General features: G+C 39.3%; 1 protein-coding gene across 1 annotated transcript; it reads right to left on the bottom strand.

Moving 5' to 3' along the window:
• Positions 1-239: 239 nt before the first annotated feature.
• syt12 (synaptotagmin XII) lies at positions 240-21200 on the bottom strand. Its single transcript, XM_017486203.3, has 8 exons — positions 20960-21200; positions 10042-10092; positions 9748-9941; positions 9285-9650; positions 5703-5918; positions 2936-3056; positions 2715-2848; positions 240-1728 (listed from the first exon to the last, which is right to left on the bottom strand). Exons 2-8 carry the CDS (start codon positions 10085-10087, stop codon positions 1555-1557), a joined length of 1251 nt encoding a protein of 416 aa, XP_017341692.1. The 5' UTR covers positions 10088-10092; positions 20960-21200; the 3' UTR covers positions 240-1554.

Below are 21200 nucleotides of genomic sequence, written 5' to 3'. Positions count from 1 at the left end.
TCAAGGTTTGTTGAGGTGTGTTCAGGTGTGTAGAGGTGTGTCAAGGTTTGTTGAAGTGTGTAGAAGTGTAGTCAGGTGTGTAGAGGTGTGTCAAGGTTTGTTCAAGTGTGTAGAGGTGTGTTCAGGTGTGTAGAGGTGTGTCAAGGTTTGTTGAAGTGTGTAGAGGTGTGTTCAGGTGTGTAGAGGTGTTTTGCACTGTGTTCGAAAAATTGCATGTCAGGCAGGTGAAGAGACCAGAAAACAATCTGAGCCATTTCTTTATTTAAAGAGTTGAATATTTGAACATCAATATACCACATCTATTACACTTTCATGCACTGCAAAATTATTGTTATTATTTTTTATATCTCATCGATCACAAACAGAATAGAGACCCAAGCCTAAATAAAATATTGCTTCTCTAGTGGTTGATTTGGCACAGAATGAAACCTCACTTGCTGCACTGAGATAGTTGACTTACGCTAGTCATGTACTGTAGGCTACATTAAGAAAATGTGAACCTGGTTAGTTGAATACTATTTCTTAACATGTCTTTGACTGCAGACTTGCCTGCAGGATGTATGTAGCAGAATGTTTATAGTGTTTTACCTTTATCTGAATGTGAATGTTAACTGGCTTTCCGCTGAAAGAGAGAAATTTTATTGCCAAACTCCTCATAGTAGTCAATAACAGTTGGAGGCAAGCCTTTTTGTTTTTTGTTTTTGTTGTTGTTGTGTTTTTTTTTAAACAAATCTCTCTAGACAGAATGCATTAAAAAAAAACAAAAAAAAAAAACGCAGAAACTTATAAACTCAACAAACACTTCCAACAAGAGATTAATAATACTCGTAATAAACGTCCAAAGTGCAGGCAAACATAGGGTACAGGAGGAATGTGAAAACTAAAAGAAAATAAATATAATCCGTGTTTAATGCATTCACATCCCACCGTAATACTACAGAAAGCCTTAACACCTCGTCTCTCTTTCTAACCGTCATCACTGCCACCGCAGAACTTCTCTGGTGGACTGGAATGTAACTGCACTTTAATAACAACTTATTTCGATATTTTTTGAACTACTTCACTCTCACAAAGAAACGGTTAAAAGTCTCTCCATCATACATACAGGTGTGTTCTATTGCTTTATACTGAGCATAAAAATATAAAACCACACAGAACACCGAATAAATAATAATAATAATAATAATACATATCTCTAATAATAAGAATAATAATTTGTAGGTATTAGAATGTGTCTGCACTAATTCCTAACACAACTAAACAAACTACAATGCAGTGTTGACCGCTGTTCATTCAGGTCAGCCACCCTGTTATAACTGCTACAAATGAAGAGAGATTTAACCTGGATAAAAGGACCTGGGAATTAAAGCAGAGACAGGCAGAGTTTCAGTCTTTCCCTTGCAATCTGCTCTGTTGCTCTGGCTGTGCAACTGCTTTTAAAAGATAATGGATTTCCTGAATAACAATGACCTCTTGACCTTTTCAGAAGTCTTCATGTTTGGGTCACGGAGACAGTAGGCACCATGCAGGTGAGAATGGGGGGCAGAAGTCAGATCAGGTCCTCCGCAGCGGGTGCCACATGGAGACAGGTTTGCGCAGAGTCGCTAGCATTTGGTTCCAGTGAGTGATGCCCATGCCGCTTGCCTCTGGCCCGATGATCACATGACCTATGTTTTCACCACGCCCGTCTTCTGTGTTTTCAGCCACTGTGACTCTTAGAGAGAGATCCTGTACATAGAACGCAAGCATTACACAAACAGTCAGGAAGCAAACAGCTGGATAAACCCCCTCAATAAAAACCAGATAGTTAATTATCCAGCAAACGAACGTACACAATATAGCGTAATTAAAACAAAGATAAAAAAAAAAAAAGCAAGATTGCAAATTCAGATCAATGGTGGACATCTTTCACTGGATAAACCGTTTTTAATCATAGCTTTATTGTGATGTAGGGCTTGCTTTCATCTTTCTCAAGGCTGAAACATGCTACACTGCCCTGACACTAACCCTGATGTGACATGAAGAACTCCCAATACATTCAAGGCTACATGGTGTATAAATCTCAAATATGGACGCAGAAAGTCAATAATCTTCAGGGCTAGACGATTTGGAGAAAAAAATCGAATTGCAGTTTACTTTAAAATGCAATTTACTATTATTTAAACAAACAACAAACAAATGTATCTGCTGACACGACAAGAAACAAACAAAACAATGCAATTCCTAGTGCTACAAAAGCGATTATTCCGCCAGGATAAACAGTAGCTGCTAAGTGTTTCTTCTCCACAAGACGCGTTCTCCCATTGCTCCCGCTCATCTTTTCCAAAATGATCTTATTGGCTCATTCGCTCGGCGTGTTCAGTGTTAACGCCCCCTATTCGTTAAACTCTGCATCAAACATAAAATGCTCAGGAAGCAAAACCGTCAACGACTACGCGGATGCTTATTACCATATTTGATAGTCCTTAATCAAAATAATCGCAGCTCTTGCGATTTGAAAATCACCCCCTTTCAAATCAAAAACGATGATCATACAGCCATAATAATATTGATATCACATTCATCTGAAGAAGATGGAAGGATGATATTTGCCCTCTTTTGCATCTCCCCTTAAACTGAGCCCTGAGCTCCTTACAAACAGGCAGCACTAGTTTCACCACTCTTATTTTATAAGTCTAATGTATGAATAATGTGTTCTCGGTGGAACGTGTTACCTGAAGCACAACGGCAGGCACAGAGAAGATCATAGCCTCATTGAAGATAGGGTTAGTATCATCTCTCTTTATGGAGGTTTTCTTCTTACTGATCTTCCTGCCGTCTTGGAGGAGGTACACCTTCACAAACGGATCTGTTTGAATCCACAGTGGGCATTAAGTTAGAAAAGCAGGACAGGAAGGAGTGTGGTCAGGAAAGTGAGAGTAAAAGCTGTGCTGACCTGCAGTGGTTTTGCCATTAGTCCAGACCAGGTTTTTTGCTTTGGCCACCACCACAGTTAGGCGCTCAGCGGTGGGTAGGTAACTGAGTGAGAGCAGAATCTCTCCAACAGCATCCACAGCCTGTAGAACCAATACACAACCAAGTCACCACCCACACACAATACATTACTCTGGAACTGCCGCGAGGGGGCGAGGCCAAGCATTTGAATGCCCAGTTTACCATTTGAGCTTCAAATAGAAAATCATTTATTGGGTATTTGTTATGTCAATAAAATATCTCTAGAACTTCCTCTAGATATAAAGCAGGATCGAGAGATATTTGAATGTAGAGAGCAGTAATGTTGCGGTGTGTGCACTGAGAGCCGGCTGTTTTTATTCTCATGCCAGAGGGAGAGATCCAAACTTGCAAGACATCATTTATTTCCATTAACGCTTAATATCAAGTCTTAAATTACCTTAAAAAACCTTGGGTTTGCAGATTAAGCCCATTTTACATAAGTAGCAACACTGCACAATTTCTTGACTTTCTTTTTTAGCCTTTGTCGGTGTCTAAACTATGCAGTTTCCAGGGTGCCAGCGCACGTAGTTTTTCATGTAGGGGCTAACGATGCCTTGGTCAGTCAGAGGTTACTAAGAGTAACACTGTAGAGGTGTGTAAATTAGCGAAGACAATTTCCGAAGCAGTAGTACGCTCTGGCTCCATCCCAATGCGGCATAGCGGCATAGTTTACAGCAGGTTATGGTCGCCGAACTGCTGGATGCCCAGGTGGTGCTCCGAAAACAATCGGAGTAGTTATGTGGGCAAGGCTGGCCTGTTAGGGGGAGACGATATCTAGGTACTGCTCATGAGAGCAGTATAGCATCAAACTTGCTGCATAGCACATAGTCTGAGAACAGGCCTAGTTAATCAGAGACCATCCAGAGCCAAGGCCAGGGAGCAGACAAGCAGGCTGTCTGTCCCCCAAGCTAAACAAAAACGTAGAAATACTCAGAAAGTTTGTTTTAGTAACCTAATTAACATAAAATTATATCACACTGAATACACAGCCAGTACCTTTCATCTGAAGCTAGGACTTGTGTCTAAAGTGCTTACTGTTAAAGAAATCATTACTGATCAGGAGTTTAATATAATGTGTTTAACAGGAACGTACATAGCATTAAATGAAGCTAGTCCTTCTGTTATATACATCATTCTGAAAAAACTAGCAGAGGCGGCTGTATCAGTTATTTATAATGATAATCTTGGCTTAGAAAAATCTAGTCATAAATTCAACACATTTGAAGTTCTTTATACTAGTATAACATATGTAGCCACAAACAAGAAGTCTATCGAGTCAGTTCCTCTAATTATTATTTACGACCATATTCTGAATTCCTTTGTGAATTTGCGGATTTCGTCACCACTGATCATACTATTCTCCTCGATAGACTGAACGTCGTTGGCGTTAAGGGAACGGTCCTCTCCTGGCTCAGGTCTTATTTGACTGATCGCTATCAGTTCGTAGATGTAAATGGTGATTTCTCTGCGCATACTGAAGTAAAGTCTGGTGTTCCGCAAGGTTCTGTTTTAGGCCCACTTCTCTTTTCTTTACGTATATTAACTCTGGGTCAAATTATTCATGGAATAATTAAACATGGAAACATTAAACATGGAAAGAGCTTCCACTGGTATGTTATTGACACACAGTTGTATGTTTCAGCAAAGCCAGATGAACGTGTAAGTATTCCTCAACGTTATTAAACCGGTGTCTGTCAAATATACAAAACCAGGACATTAGACACTGGATGCTTATTAGCTTCAGAAGACAGAAGTACTTGTACTAGGACCACATGCAGCTAGAAGTAATCTTTCTGAGTACATAGTTACTCTGGATGGACTTTCTGTTTCATCATCATATTGTAATGCCTTACTGTCTGGATGTTCCAGTAAGAGCATAAACAAGCTCCAGTTAGTCCAGAATGCAGCTCCAAGAGTCCTTACTAGAACCAGAAGATACGACCACATCCACACTGCATTGGCTCCCAATAAATACTACTATTGGCCTATAAAGCACAGAATGGTATTGTGCCACAGTACCTGAGCAAAACATGAGGGAGATATGACTCTGGCAATTTCCTGACCTTAATCCAATAGAAATGTTCTGGAAGGACCCGAAGCAAGGAAAAGGAAAATGTCATGACAACGGTCCGTGATCCGAATCTCAAGAGAAAGTGTGTCATGCACCAAGACAACGACCCTAAGCCCACAACACATTCTACCAAAGAAGGGTTCAAGAAGAATAAAGTGAATGTTTTGGAATGGCCGAGTCAAAGTCCTGACCTTAATCCTATAGAAATGTTGTGGAAGGACCTGAAGCAAGCAGTTCATGTGAAGAAACCCACCAAAAATCAAAAGCTGCAAAAGTATGTGAACCTTTGCTTTCAGTATCTGGTGTGACCCCCTTGTGCAGCAATAACTGCAACTAAACTGAGGAATGGTCCAAAATTCCTCCAGGCTGATGTGCGAGACTGATCAACAGTTACCGGAAACATTCATCCGCACACCACATACTGAACGCAAAGGTTCACATACTTTTCCCACTCACAGATAAGTAATATTGGATCATTCTCCTCAATAAATAAATGACCAAGCATAATATTTTTGCAAGACTCGAGTGAACATCTCAAAAAAAAAAAAATCATATTTATGCAGAAATGTAGAAAAGTCTAAATTTTCAAGCACCGCTGTATGTTGAAGATTGTTTGTTAGTAGAGGAATATCAACACCTTATTGATGTCCTGAAGGTACAGCCAAGCATTGAAAGGCCTTATGGACAGGTCTAGATCAGACAGTTTGAGTTCAGCCTGCCCTGCACTGATGTTCCTTTCATCCAAGTCCACTCCGAATGCTGAAAAACGCAGGCTGTACTCCTCCACAGCGGCTGCTTCCAGTGGAATAGAGAAACGCTCATCAAACATCACGGTGAAGGCGTTGCTCTGAATCTGCAGGACAGAACACATTGTTTAGCCATGATGAAGTTCCTCCGTAAATAACGAGAGAAAATTACTCTCGTGAAAATGGGAGAGCAACCCTCTGACATTTGACTGCCCCAAAAGTACTTATTTCTCATCATTTTACGTAGGTAAGCAAGCATTTGTTGCAATACCGTACGACTGCTTAAATATCTTCATTTGGTGCCTTCATTATACCTTCATTACATGTCACTTCGGCACTGTGTTTCGCAAGCACAGTATATTCGCATCACCGCAAATCATATTTATATTGTATTTCTTATCAGATTACAATAAACCCAATATAAGATTATTAAACTTTAATCATGAATAGTAATGTTTAATAATCTTAGATTCAGTTTATCGTAATCTTATAATAGGAAATACTAGATACAGTTCACTATATTCAAGGTATTTCCACTAAGGTGTATTTTTTTATTTTTTTGTGCCATGTTTGAGGAACAGTTCCTGGATGGTGATAATAGACACACCTTGACACAAGTATTTCCCAACTCTAAGAATTTAGTACAACTGAAAGCAAGCTAAACCGAGTGCATTCTGTGTCGGTAGCGGGAACGGGATCAGCGCTGCTCGGAGCTCTTTAAACAACACCGATGCTGAGTGAGGCTGAAAGTCCATATCATCAAAAAGAGTTGTGTCTGTAACACTAACCACCTGCTCAGTTAATCCCACGGCATGGCCTTTGACATGTGATTAAGAATCTGAGGGTGGAAGTGTTTGGGGGAATAGCAGCAGCGCTTGAAGACCTCCAGAGAAGGCCGTGCTCAAAATAGCGTTTTGAAGCACAGGTGAAACGATGTTTCCAGAAACGGAACTATTCATTCGAGATAACGAATGCTTTTATCCGATCTGAGAAGACAAAAAGAGTTGGGTATAATGCGTTAATAGGGATAACAGGAACACCGGCTGCGTCCGAAATCGCGTACCGTGACAGTAGCTATTGCACGGAAATTGAAACACTACGTACTAATCAGTATGTGTGTTGCCGTGGTCACACTAGGCTTGAAACATGCGTATATCGATTGGACGCTGCTGCGAATATGGGCGGAAACAAGATATGACATCATCATACTTCAGGGCACTGAGGTTTTCATATGTAATTACATTTTACATCAGTAAAACGTCAGACAATATTTGAAGCACTTAAAAAATTATTTCATGTTTCAATCTTTTAAATATACCATATACCAACAATTTAGTCGGGTATTGTTAAACAAGTCCTGTTTACCCAAGGTTTAATACTTAAAAGTATGAAGTCTTCTGTGATTTTTTTTTTTTTTCTGAGTTCATCCGCACCAGTTGCATTATGGGATTTTTGTAGTGTGCAGCAGTTACACGCTGCGAAATCTCGCCAGAAGCAGTACGCCGCCCGGGTATTTCTCGTCTACGGTTTCTCGCCTACTGAGAATTACTACTGACATACTACCCCTCTGCGGTACTGCTTTTCGTCTACTCTGTAGCAGGGTAGGACGCCGTTTCGGATGCAGACATTTTCTCATTCTGAGCAGGAAAACAAGGTGTGTAAATGTCTATATTAGTTCCAGTTTACGTGAACATGATGTGAACAGAGCATGAGGACAGATAATGGCTCTGTAGCAGCGAAACCCATAGCTTCGTTGTGCCTCCCCTTGGCTAGCGATACCAAACTAACTTAGTTAGAAAGTTTGAATATTTTATCGGTCTGGTGGTCCTACAAACAGTGACAACACCTGAGCTAAGTTTGATGATAAATACAACTTCTTTTTTTTTAAGTGTATTTTTGTAGGTTGGATAGGTTTTGAAAGTAACGTGAAAGTAAAGAAATTAGTCACCTGATTCACTTTTTACATGCAGTAATGTAATCAAACTGCAATTTTACATTGTTGACGGTACCTCGAATAGTGAAGGCTACAGCAGGGGGAGGAGCTTTCTCTTATAGAGCCCCACAGTTATGGAACAGTCTTCCTATTAGTGTTCGGGACTCAGACACAGTCTCAGTGTTTAAGTCTAGGCTTAAAACGTATTTGTTTACTCAAGCCTACCCTGACTAGATTCTGTTCTACTACTTCGCAGTCATAATGATATTTTTTCTCCCTCTCTCCTTTCGCCGAGCCCCACACGAATTTATGGAGATACTAGAGATCCAGATCCTTTCTGCCTCTGGATGGAGCTCAAATCTTCTCTAATTCCAGACTGCTGGGACTACGGCTGCTCTTAACACCATACAGACTTCATATAAATCCATAATGAACTTTTTCACACTATCTGTTGTTACCCAGATGAGGACGGGTTCCCTTCTGAGTCGGGTTCCTCTCAAGGTTTCTTCCTCTTAAAACATCTTAGGGAGTTTTTCCTCGCCACCGTCGCCACTCAGTGGCTTTCTCAGTTGGGATAAATTCGCACCTTTAATATCTGTATACCGTGTTGATATTTCTGTAAAGCTGCTTTGAGACGATGTCTATTGTAAAAAGCGCTGTACAAATAAAATTGAATCGAATTGAATTAAAATAGTAATCTGTAGTGGAGGACTTTTTTTTTTTGGAGTAATTTTCCCCAACACTGGACACAAATAAGCACTTGACCCAAAAGTCAGAGCCTAATCGCTTCACTTGCAAATTTTGGAAATGTGAAGAAAAAAAAAAAAATCAAAAGCTTTTGTGGAACTGAAATCAGCTAGTTGAAATAAAATGTGAACATAAAAAAAAAAAAAAAAAAAAAAAAAGGTATTCTTTTGCAATACCTCCTTACAAAATTCATCTTGTATCGCAATTTCATCAGCATCCTGTAGCAAACCTATCAGGTCAGAGATTTCTAACGCACTGTGACACACTCTCATCCATATTTATGTGCTAGGGAGAAGAGAGCAACAGCCCTTTTTGCTTTGGAATCATGCTGAGCAGCTGTGCTGATGTCAGCGCTCTTTCTCTTTCTATCTTTCTCTCTCTGACACTGCTAGCTGAATGAGGTCGTTTAGACGGCATCATAATCCTCAGAATGTGGCTCTAATGCAGTTCTACTGATGCTTTTGAGACACAAGTGACTGATGATCAGAGCGTCTCTGCGGCTTTCTGAGCTTTCCAGTGGCTGTCTTGGCTGTATCACAAGTTAATTATATTTTTGCTCATTCCATCCACGATGGGATGAAATATCATACCTCCAGGACCACAGTGCAGCCTACATGATAATACAGACGCTCTGTGAAGAGGAACTTTTTAAGTGCAGTACTTTCTAAGGCATTTTATTTTCACCACCCCAGTCAAAAGGAAATGTACAGTTTAATACCTTTTCTCTGAGAGTGTCAGAAAATAAACTAGATGGCAAGACTGTGCAAATGACTTGCGCTTGCTGTTTCCTCACCCGTGTGACGCCCACATTGATCTCGTCGGGTAAAAGCGTGACAGTGACGTAGCAGCCGGGAAAATTCTCCTCCTCCTGTTCCAGCAGGTCTTTGGCCTGAAGCAGGGTGACATGTAGGAGTGAGGTTTGTGCCTCAAGCTCCAGCGTCACCTCCAGTTGTCCCACGGTGACATCATGGCCAAACGTGTGGGCAATGGACGAGATGGAGCACAGAGAGTCAACCGAGGCGGAGCGTTTCATCTCCAGCTCCCGACTCAGCAGCTCCAGAGGGCCAAGTTCGCGAAAGCCGTCAGGCGTGACAGCCAGCTGCAGGCTGGGCTTACGGCTTGCTGATGATGCTCTTCGGTGGTTAGAAGCTGCAACGCACTATAAAGTAGAGCATACATTCCCAAACAAGGAAGGTTCATGGAAGGTTTTTACGGCAGAATCATAGCACACATCAAACGAATTAAAAATCTATTACCTTCTGCCTGACTTCCGAGTAAGAAGTGCCATACTTCTCCTGCAGGTAGCGGTAGTTGAAGTTAGGGTATGGTGAGGGAGCAGGGAAAGAGCCAGACCTCCATAGCTTCCACAGATTTACTCCTACTATGCCAAGTAGAACCATAAACCCCAAGAGGTACACACCAACCTCCCAGGCAGGAGGATCACGGATCACTGACACGCACGAACGTGCAAACACACACACGCACAGAGAAAAATCAGAAACACGATACATCACTAAGTACATAATTACCCCAGTTTCTTTTTCTCTTACCGCTGACATGATAGTCTGAGATGTCCCGGCTGTGTGAAGAGGACATGGTCTCTGGAAAAACAACGAAGAACAGGAAGACACAAACTGAGCGCTTGACCCGAAAGTCAACGGCAAATTACACCTCACATATTAACAGCCTAAGCACTTAGAATGTATAGAGTAATATCTACAGGAATGAATGGGGGACACGTGTGTCGATGTGCGTACGTGTGAGAAAGAATGACGAGGAGAGACACAGAGACACCTCCCTTTGAGAGGCAGGAACATTACTTCATATTGTATGTCATCTTTTCATGGTTTTCACTTTTTCTAGTTTGACTTCTAATCAAAAGCTGGTTAATCACACCCTTTATTTAACAAGTATTTCCTTTGGCTGCCAGAAATGTCTGTCAAAATCGTATTTCTCCCTTCCCCGGCAATGTTCTCTGACGGAAACTGAGAAACTGCTCCTATATTCTGCGAGTTGATTGGCTTTCTGCTTGATGTTTACATGAAAAAGGGAAATAAATTATTAAAAGTCATTAAAAATGATTAAAATGCCTGAACTTTATTCGTAGACTTGATTCACAATGTAAAGACATTGTCTAATAGGTAATTCATAATGATTATGAATTGTACTTTTTTTTATAGCCTGTTGTAATTCAGGTTATTTTTCTCCGACACTGCTCCTGGTGAAGCACAACATCATTTTAATGTCTTTCCTCAGACACGAAGCAAAAGCTCTGTGCTTGGCAATGAATGATCTTGCAGCCTCTTTATACAGCTCAGGTCTGTTTACATGAAGAGTTTCAAGTTACCGGAGATAAAGGGCTGTGCGAGGTATATTTGTTCACTAGTTGTTTACCGTGTATAGATGGCCGACGTATCCCAGGTGCGTCGTTGTGGTTAATGTCCCAACCGTATTGAATAACTGATATTGAAAAAGTGGTGCACATGAGGTCCAGGGACTAGTCACCACTGAATGCAATACGGTGTTGCAAAAATAACGTCTAGACAGGCTGGTCATGCTGGTAAAGCTGCTGTAAAGTGTATTTCGATCACACACATTTTGTTTACCCATGGGATTGTGATTTACAGTTGCAAAAACAAAACCTAGAGAAGACGGGTAAAAAAAAAAAAAAAAAAAGAATTAATACTTATTTACACTTTTCAATTATTAGCATGACAATAAAAATACCACGATACATTTTGATTTAAAAAAAAAAGAAGGAATAATACTAATCTCTGCTTTGTCGAAATGTACAGTGCTGTGGAAAAGTATTTCCCCGATCCTGATTTCTTCTGTGTTTGTGTTTATCTCATACTACCCAGTGTCCTAGTTTTCCCCTCACCGTGCCAGCGTGCTTCCGGGATGTCAAACCTTGTTTACTTTTTGACACGTGTGTTTTATTACGGTTCATGTCATAACCCCTGTGTGTCTTCGTTCAGCGTGAAGTATCGTGCGTTTCCGTGTTCTGCCACCAGATCCACACCAAGACTTTCTTTGTCCTTGTTTCGCCGCTTCCTTATCCTGTCCATAGTTTCTCATTTTTGAACTTTACCTTGCCTAGTTTGTGTTGTTTGTAGATTGCCTGACCCACACCTGTTTTTGACCACGTTTTTGTTCTATCGTTTGGAATTGTCCGCCTGTCTCTTTAATAAACGCTCTAGCTGCGACTGCATCCATCTCCATCCTGTTTACGTGACAAGTAGCTTTAGATTTTCAGACGAAATACAACACAAAACAAAGACAACCTGCGTAAACACACAATACAGTTACTGTTGTAAAAAAAATAACAAATGTAACGGGACACCTGTCTTCCAAACAGTTCCACTTTCAACTCATCAGTCCACAGAATATTCTCCCAAAAGGTTTGAGGATCATCAAAGTGTGTTTTTGAAAAGTTCAGACGATCCTTAATGTTGTTCTGGGTTAGCAGTGCTTTTCACCTCACCACTCTTCCATGGATGCCATTTCTGCCCAGTGTCTTTCTGATAGTGGAGTCATGAACAGTGACCTCTATTGGTGCAAGACAGACCTGTAGGTCCTTTGATGTTGTCCTTGGCTCTTTTGTGACTTGTTGGATGTGTAGTTGCAGTGCTCTTGGAGAAATTTGGGAATTTTGGCCACTTCTGGGAAAGTTCACTATTGTGCCACTATTGAGTTTTTCCCTTTGGAAATAATGGCTCTCACTGTGGATCTTTGAAGCATTGGCGGAACTAGAGTTTTATACATAGAGTGGCCACTGCTACTTTCGGTGGTCCACACACACACACACACACACACAATATGTTGGGTTTCCATGTTTTATGGGGAATTTCCATAATGATTTTTGTACTAAAGAAGCTGTATTTTCTATCCCCTAAACCTATCCATCACCTAAACATCACAAAAATGTAGTATGTATGATTTATAAGCTGTTTTCCACTTGGGGACCAGAAATATCTGGTGTGATAGTAATAACACAGACAGACAAACACACACACACTGTACTCACATAGTGGAAAGACTTGTGTCACCCTGTTGTTTCCATAAGTGTTGAACATCCGAAATATTTTCAGAAAATAAAGCTTAAGCACCAAGGAGATAAGATACAGTAGCATGTGTCTGTTACATGAACTGCTGAGTTTATTTACGAAAAAAAACCCTCCTTACATTTACAAATAAACCCCACACACACTGTAATTAGTTATAGCAGGCATCGAGCAGACATGATCTGCCTGCCTGTGCTTCTTTAAAAAGAACTCTGATATTTCTCCCTTTCTTTTCATGTTTAATTGGTCCTGTGCAAAAATATGACAGTCTCTGGTTACATCTAATCATCAACGACCAACATTTTTATCTTAATTACAAATCCTCTTTTTCATATCTGTACATTAATATCACCTGCCTGTCTAAGTCAGCAGTTTGATCATTGCTAGCCCTCTTCTGAACTGAAGTAACTGAGCTAGTTAATCGATTTCAAAGTGCTAAATGTTAACTCTCTGAACACTGGCAGCTGTGGCCTACTTCCCCACATTAGCTAAACATCTGTCTACGGTAACTTCCACACTGCACGGTATATGCGTGTATTACTAGTACAGATGTAAGCGTAATGATTGTTATGGTAAATTGCAAACTGATCTCTCTAATCTGATGAACTGGTAGTGTAATGGTAGTGTAATGGTAGCACAGGGATATGTATGTTATATTTGGTAATACAGAGAGTACTGTATATACCGTTAGTGAGATGCGTATCTAATAGGGACAGCGCAGTGGTGAATCAGCGGAGATACAGAGATGAAGCTGTGGGAGCACAGACATTGTTAAAGACTGTTGGATGTTGTTTAATAAAAGGAACTAAATGGAGCCACGCTTGTATCGCCTCATTTATATGTGCTGACCTAACATTACAGGTAGCCTATTGGAGCCTTATTAACTTACACAGCGTCTATCATTAAAGTTATTCAGCAAACGAACCTGATGCTAAACTTTAAAAACTTACTCCAAATATGATGTTTTCTTATTCTACGGTATCCTGCAACCATATTCTCTCATCCTCGGCTCATCCGTGATTTGAAAACTGTACACACTGCCGGCGAACATAAAAAAAAAAAAAAAAAAAAAAAAAAAAAAAAAACACACAACACCTCTTCATTCGGCAAGAGGTGAAATGTGTTGTTGATGTGTCAATCAGCATCAACAACTTCCAGTAGCTAATAAAATTTGGGGGTGGCATCCGGGGTGGTCAATCGGGTGTCAGGAGTGTCACACTGGACACCCCTGACACCCGATTGACCACCCCGGATGCCACCCCCACTGGACACCCCTGACACCCGATTGACCACACAAAGTGCCACCCCCAACATTTTATTACAGCGCTCCGCCACAGCTTTGTAACCCTTCCCAGACTGATGTATTTCAATCACCTTCCTCCTCATAATTTCTGGAATTTCTTTCAACATTGCATAGTGTGTTACTGGGTAAGACCTTTCAACCAAATTCATGCTGTTGTAAAAGTTCTATTTAAGTTGATTGAACAGGGTTTACAGTAATCAGGCTTGGTTGCGTCTAGTCCAGCTGCACCCAATTATAAATGCAGTTTCATAGATTTGGGGAGTTAGTAACTATGGGGGAAAATACATTTTCACACCGTCCCAGCTGGTATTGGATAACTTTTTTGATTCAATAAATAACATTATCATTTAAAAACAGACAGTCCATCCCAAATCGCACACTTGTGTACGCCATTTTGTAGTATAAATAGTGTGATTAGTGTGTTCACACTGAAAAACTCCAAGAAACAAAGTGCACTTTAAGTTCCCGGATGATGCACCCGTTCAGCCGAAAAAGAAAAGAATTGTGGAATGATGGACTCATGATACACTCAACGGTCGCAGATTTCCTTACGTAGTGGATGAGGAAGGGCTATATCTGGCTCAGATACTGAATGAAAAAAAAGCTATTTACATAGCTTTATTCCATAGCCACAACCACAACTAACTACCTAATTGATTTTAAATTGTGCAAAGCAAAATTCGCCTGCGGAGACGGTTACGCCTACGTCTGATGGTGACTGAGCTCTTGTTGCGCATAAAAGGAAACATTAACATAAACAATAAACTGTACCAATTCATTTTTGTTATCTGTTTGGCTATTTCGCTAATGCTAGTGCCATTGCATTAATTTTCCCTTAACTGGGAAACAGCATACTTCCGGTTACTACAATACCGAAAGTGTGCCATTTGAGAAGATACTACCCATCTAAAATTCATACACTAGACAGCAGAGTGTACAGTGCATAGTATAAGTATATAGTGCATAGTATAAGTATGTAGTGTATCGTATAAGTATAAAATGCATAGTATAAGTATAAAGTGCATAGTATAAGTATATAGTGCAAAGTATAAGTATATAGTGTATAGTATAAGTATAAAGTGTATAGTATAAGTATATAGCGCATAGTATAAGTATATAGCGTATAGTATAAGTATAGTGTATAGAATAAGTATATAGCATATAGTATAAGCATAGCGCATAGTAGAAGTATATAGCATATAGTATAAGTATATAGCGCATAGTATAAGTATAGTGTATAGTATAAGTATAGCACATAGTATAAGTATATAGCGCATAGTATAAGTATATAGCGCATAGTATAAGTATATAGCATATAGTATAAATATATAGCACATAGTATAAGTATAAAGTGCATAGTATAAGTATATAGCGCATTGTATATAGTGCATAGTATAAGTATATAGAATATAGTATAAGTATAAAGTGTATAAGTATATAGTGCATAGTATAAGTATATAGTGTGTAGTATAAGTACATAGTGCATAGTATAAGTGTATAGTGTATAATTTGGGACGCACTATGTATTTTGTGTTTACTCAGGTTTCCTTTGTTTTATCTTAGATTTGGTTTCTGAATAAATGAAGTATGAGATATACACAGAAACAGAAGAAATCAGGAATTTCAAATTTACTTTATCGCAGCACTGTATTTTATCTTGCCACATTTTTTTTTTTTTTTTTAATAAGACAACATTTATTACCTTAATGCTTAAAGTACATTATGAGTATCTAGCTTGTTGGTGAAGACTGAATTTGGGAAGACAGAGTAACCATTAAATCCTGCAATGCAAATTCTTACTAATATTGCACAATGCTGGCGCACACCTGGATCCAGAATAATAGTAGAATATAACCAATTTTGGGTGTCATTCCAGAAGATCAGACCATCAGGCCATCCAATTGAGCACCTGAATAACAATATCTCTGACTGAGACCAGCACTCAAATACCCCAAATCCCAAACTGAATCAAATCATCCTTCTGTGCACACTTGGGAACACTACTATAAATAGATTCTAGAAGTGACACTGCTTATGAGCTCTGCAAATGACTGTATGAAACTGTGAAAATGTTCCTGGGTTTTTGCTCGTGTTTGAATCAAAGCGAGGGAGAGCTGAGAAAACGTTTGCATGGGAGGGATGCAAATGAGATTCTGAGAAGAATGTACATAAAAGCCTGTGGTAATAAACTTTAGAATAAAATCAGTAAGATCAAATGTCAAAATGATCAGATTAGATGTCAGTTCTGCAGCAGTACAATAAAATATACATATATGTAGCACTCCACATACTGAACCTCAGCACCATAAAATGGTTTATAATGACTCTAATAAGAATTTCTACTTAATGTCTGGAATTATTACCTATAATTATTCCTTCTCCTGCCATGATAGTTCACTAATTAAGAAACAGCTGAATTACATCCAGTTTGTTGATCTTTGAAAGTATACACAAGGCAAATACAACTTCTTAATGCATGGTTACTTTATATTTGATACTGATATTGAATAAAATAGTAATTGTGGCATGTGCAAAGTTTAAACATCCTTAGTAAACACAGCAAGCAAATGCTTTTGTAGCTACCTAGGAGTCTTTCTGTTGAATGAATTTGTTCAGCCCATTTTTCCTTGCAGAATGCTTCTAGTTCTGAGATATATATCTTACATGTACAACATGTTTAAGATCAACCAACAGACTTTTAATGACGTTGAAGTCAGGAGAGCCAACTTGTGTTTCTTGAATTAGTTCATGATGAATTTGGAGGTATCTTTTGGATTATTTTCCTGTAGCAGCCAGCATCTTTCCGGCTTTAGTTTCTTGACTGACTCGGTCATATTTGCTTCCAGATCTTTCTGATATTTACTGGAATATTATTTATGTTCTAGTAGAATTGAATGTTGCTAGCTATCCAACAGCTAGCTGTTGTAGAAGTGGCACTGATGATGAGCTAACACTGAACATGACTGTTATCTTTCTAAGCAAAGGGACGCTAGCAAATTGAGGTGCCTTCTAAGATGAAAAAGTTGAGTCAAATAAAACGTAAATAAATAAATAAATAATAAACGTAAATAAAATAAAAAATAGTGAATTACCAGAAGCTAGGTAGTTTTCTTGAGCTAGTTATAATGTTTGATAGCTTTAGTTGTGTGTCTTGTTGCTAATCTGGAGCAATGTCTTAACCTGCACATAGAATAGTGTCTGCATGATAGTAGTCTGTTTACTGTAAACAGGCATGGAAGTAGCTAAAAATTCATCAACTTAGCAATGCATGCTTGATATAGCTGACAAGCTTTTTAGACTCTTGATGAAACACTCCTGTAATTTGAAGTTGATTTGACCGTAGGGGATTTAAATGACAGTTACAGCTGCATGTGCAAAAAATAACATCTTAAAAGAATTCTGAAGATGTTACAGTCCATAAGCCACAGCCACAGTAAACTTTCAGAAGTCTATTTTCTGCAAGTGTGGGTGTGTGAAGATCATAAGAATGGAGATGAAGCCAAAGACAGATGCAATCTGACTCAATCATCCAAAGAGTGCTGGGGAAAGTTACTTCCTGGAGAAGCAAATTTACCTCAGTATAATAATATCATTTGCCTCTTATGTGAGTCTGATAATATAATAGATGCACTGTATGTTAGAACTGTGTATTTGTACTACCCAGAACTATAATACCAGGCTTTCCACTTGCTATTGCAAATAACAAGTGCCTCCAGTCAGCTGTGAAAATCACTTCAGCTGGAGAACCACAATACTGGAGGAAAACACATTAACAAGGGCAATTTTGAAAATGCAATTTGGCACCATCAGCACCATGATTCTGATTTTTTTCTGTCCACAATTAAACATGGAAATGACAGAAGACAGCATGACTAGTGTCTGACCCATCACCTTTACATACTATCCACCATTTTCATGAGTTTTGAAAGCATTTTGAACATGTTTACTTGGACACCCCGGGTCACTTACAGTATATAATACACAATATAGTCAAACATGGAAGTAAAGTACCACATATTGTAAATAAAATGGCCTCATTATAAGTTCTGGCCAGGGGGGCGTAACTTGGCCTGGGCATTCAGGCCTCAAAGATTTTTTCTTTAGCCACGAATAATTCTCCACTTGGAGCAGTTTGTCACTACGTAGCTGAACATCAGTAAAAGAAGACAGCAGTGACGTAATTTTGTATCTTCAGTGAACAGAGGCAAGACCAATCAGAAAATTTGTGGGAATACTCGTGTTTCATTGGCTGACAGCTCTCAATTCCGCCAAACGCTAGCTCACACAATCAGTCAGTGTGAGGAGGAAAATGTACATATTCCTTCAGGGTCACGGGGAAACCTGGAGCCTATCCCAGGGAGCATCGGGCACAAGGCGGGGTACAACCTGGACAGGGTGCCAATACAATAAAATGTACATATGTTAATTTTTATTTATTTATTTATTTTACCAGTAACGGGGTTGAAACTCAGACACTAACATCCTCTCGTGCTGAGCAGGAAAACAAGGTGTGTACATGTCTATATGAGTTCCAAGTTACATGAACATGATGTGAGCAGTGTATAAGGACAGATAACGTACTTTACATGACACTGTAGCAGCTAAACCCACACAGTAATTTTTTAAAAAGCAGTTAGCCCTCACATGCAAGAAAAAAAAAGCATGGAAAAAGTCTATTTAGAAGAATGTTTTAAAAAGTTTTTGATGGAGAAGAATCTGGGCTCAGCCCCAGATGATTAACAGTCCAGCTTACGCCCCTGGTTCTGGCATCTTGGAATTCAAAAAGATGTGGTTTGGGTGGTCTAAAATGTTTGTTTTTTTTTATTGTGAATGAAGAGGCAAACCTGATAAGAAAAGATTTCAGATATACCCATGTTAATATATAGATATTCCCTATATATTGGTCATCCATTCGAAAACAGCAGTGTTCAATAATAATGGGCCTACATTGGTTGTGTGAAAAAAGCAAGCGAAACTGATGGGAGGACGTACTCTGCACTGTCAGCTCATTCCAGCGTAGGAGCAAAGCTAGTGTGCATTTACTAATAAATCAACTTTCCTTTTAATCTCCAGAATGAGTCATGATAACATTAGCTGCATCGTGGCCGAATACACACACTCAATCACAGCACTGTGGCAGAGTATTGGCACGCAGCAAGCGCACACATACACACACACAGGGTTCTAGCTGAGCAGGCACACACACATGGTGGCCAAAGACACTCAGATTATGAGACACTGATTCCCTGATATGAATCAGGTTCTTAATAGCAACCTCCCCCGACAAAACACTTTCTCTCTCACACTCTCACTGCCAGCTTGTGCAATGATGCTTGGGAGATGAGGATAAAGATTTCAGTTGCACAAACTCACAGCGGATGGACACCCAAATCAATCCCAGTGACACAAGCAGTACATCTGTCCCCTGTTGGTCCTCTTATAAACAGACTAGGTGTTTCTCTGTAGTGTTTTTGTTCATATTGTTAATAGACAACTGTTTGATTGTGTGTAGGTATTAAATAATGAGCTGGCCCAAGACCCTACCCCCCTTTACAACACAAACAATAATGATGCATTGGGCACAAAGCACAAGCACAGAGAATGACGGTGACCATGACAACCTTGTGAATATAACTCTGTCATCAGGGGGAGAGACGGGTTAATAAAAAAATATTACACAGCCGTGTAAATATCCAAGTCAACATCAGCACGCAAGCATAGTCTAGGACCGGATATGAGCCTTGCGAGACTGTAGAGAACCATACTGGTGCATCCGGAAACAGGAAGCCACTGACCTGAGCTCTCTGTACCTCTGACTGGAAGCAAAACATCACGGCATGAGCACAGGTCATGAGTAGATTGCTAGTTTTGGGTCAGTCACATAGGTGGGTTATAGAGACCTATATACAGGGCACTTTGGATCTTGGAACTAAAAAGTAAATGAAATAAAATAATTAAGCAATATCACGAGTAAGAGTGTGTGCAAGAGCAGAGATCATGAAAGCATTATGAATTATGCATAGTTTCTTTTTTCATGTGAACCTTTGCTCAGTGTCTGTCTCTCTCTCTCTCTCTCTCAGCATGTGTGTGTGTGTGTGGTGCTGAATGGACACTTCCTTTAGGTAAAATGTGTGGATTCCTGCTGAGACACTACAGAAAGGAAAAGCAGTCCATCAACCAGCCTTGTCCCAGTTCACAGCTACAACATATGGCACAAAACTTACATATATTCTTTTAAAAACATGCTTTATATATATATATATACACACACACATATATATATACGTACAGTCTCTCACTATCTCTATATATATTTATTTATATATACAGTCTCTCTCTCTCTCTCTCTCTCTCTCTCTCTCTATATATATATATATATATATATATACGTACAGTCTCTCACTATCTCTCTATATATTTATTTATATATACAAACACAGCCCTCTCTCTCTCTCTCTCTCTCTCTCTCTCTCTATATATATATATATATATATATATATATATATATATACATACACATACATACCCAAACACAGTCTCTCTCTCATTATATATAGAGATGTGTTTGTATATATAGAGATAGTGAGAGACTGTACGTATATATATGTGTATATATATATATATATATATATATATATATATATATATATATATATATATACATACACATACATACCCAAACACAGTCTCTCTCTCATTATATATATATATATATATATATATATATATATATATATATATATATATATATATATACACATATATATACGTACAGTCTCTCACTATCTCTATATATACAAACACAGCCCCCTCTCTCTCTCTCTATATATATATATATATATATACATACATACCCAAACACAGTCTATCTCTCATTATATATATATATATATATATATATATATATATATATATATATATATATATATATATACACACACACACACACACACACATACAGTTTCTCTCTCTCTCTACACACACACACGGATTGCATGTCTGTTAAAGAGCGTCGCGCGCAGTGAGTCGTTACTCTGAGCAGTAAACACGCATTCTCTGTGAGCAGGCTGTGAGAGAGGAATGGCGGGGTTTAAAGCCTACCTTGGAAGACTTTGTTTTCGGTGTAAGGGGATGGGGGACTCCGCTCTCCCTTCTCTGCCTCTCACGCTGCTCTCTCCATACGCATCAGCTGCGTTTAACCGCCAAACCACATGCATCAACGGCTTCTCTCTGGATCAGACTGAGAGCGTCAGTTTAAAGAGCACATCCTGTGACCGGTGGGCTCTGGGAGATGCATTCCCTCCAAGAAGAGAGAGAGAGAGAGAGGGGGGGGGGGGGGGGG

Source organism: Ictalurus punctatus, chromosome 14 (genome assembly GCF_001660625.3).
Source record: "Ictalurus punctatus breed USDA103 chromosome 14, Coco_2.0, whole genome shotgun sequence".
NCBI lineage: Eukaryota > Metazoa > Chordata > Actinopteri > Siluriformes > Ictaluridae > Ictalurus > Ictalurus punctatus.
The sequence above is the reverse complement of the archived record's forward strand: the minus strand, read 5'-3'. Positions and strand labels throughout refer to the sequence as shown.

Excerpts from the sequence above, each read along its gene's own strand:
- syt12 (XM_017486203.3), bottom strand. The coding sequence starts at position 10,087 with ATGTCCTCTTCACACAGCCGGGACATCTCAGACTATCATGTCAGCG. Across the intron at positions 9,942-10,041 it reads CTCAGACTATCATGTCAGCG|TGATCCGTGATCCTCCTGCC; the intron begins GTAAGAGAAAAA and ends CGTGCGTGTCAG. Across the intron at positions 3,057-5,702 it reads ACCTTCAGGACATCAATAAG|GCTGTGGATGCTGTTGGAGA; the intron begins GTGTTGATATTC and ends TTGGTTCTACAG.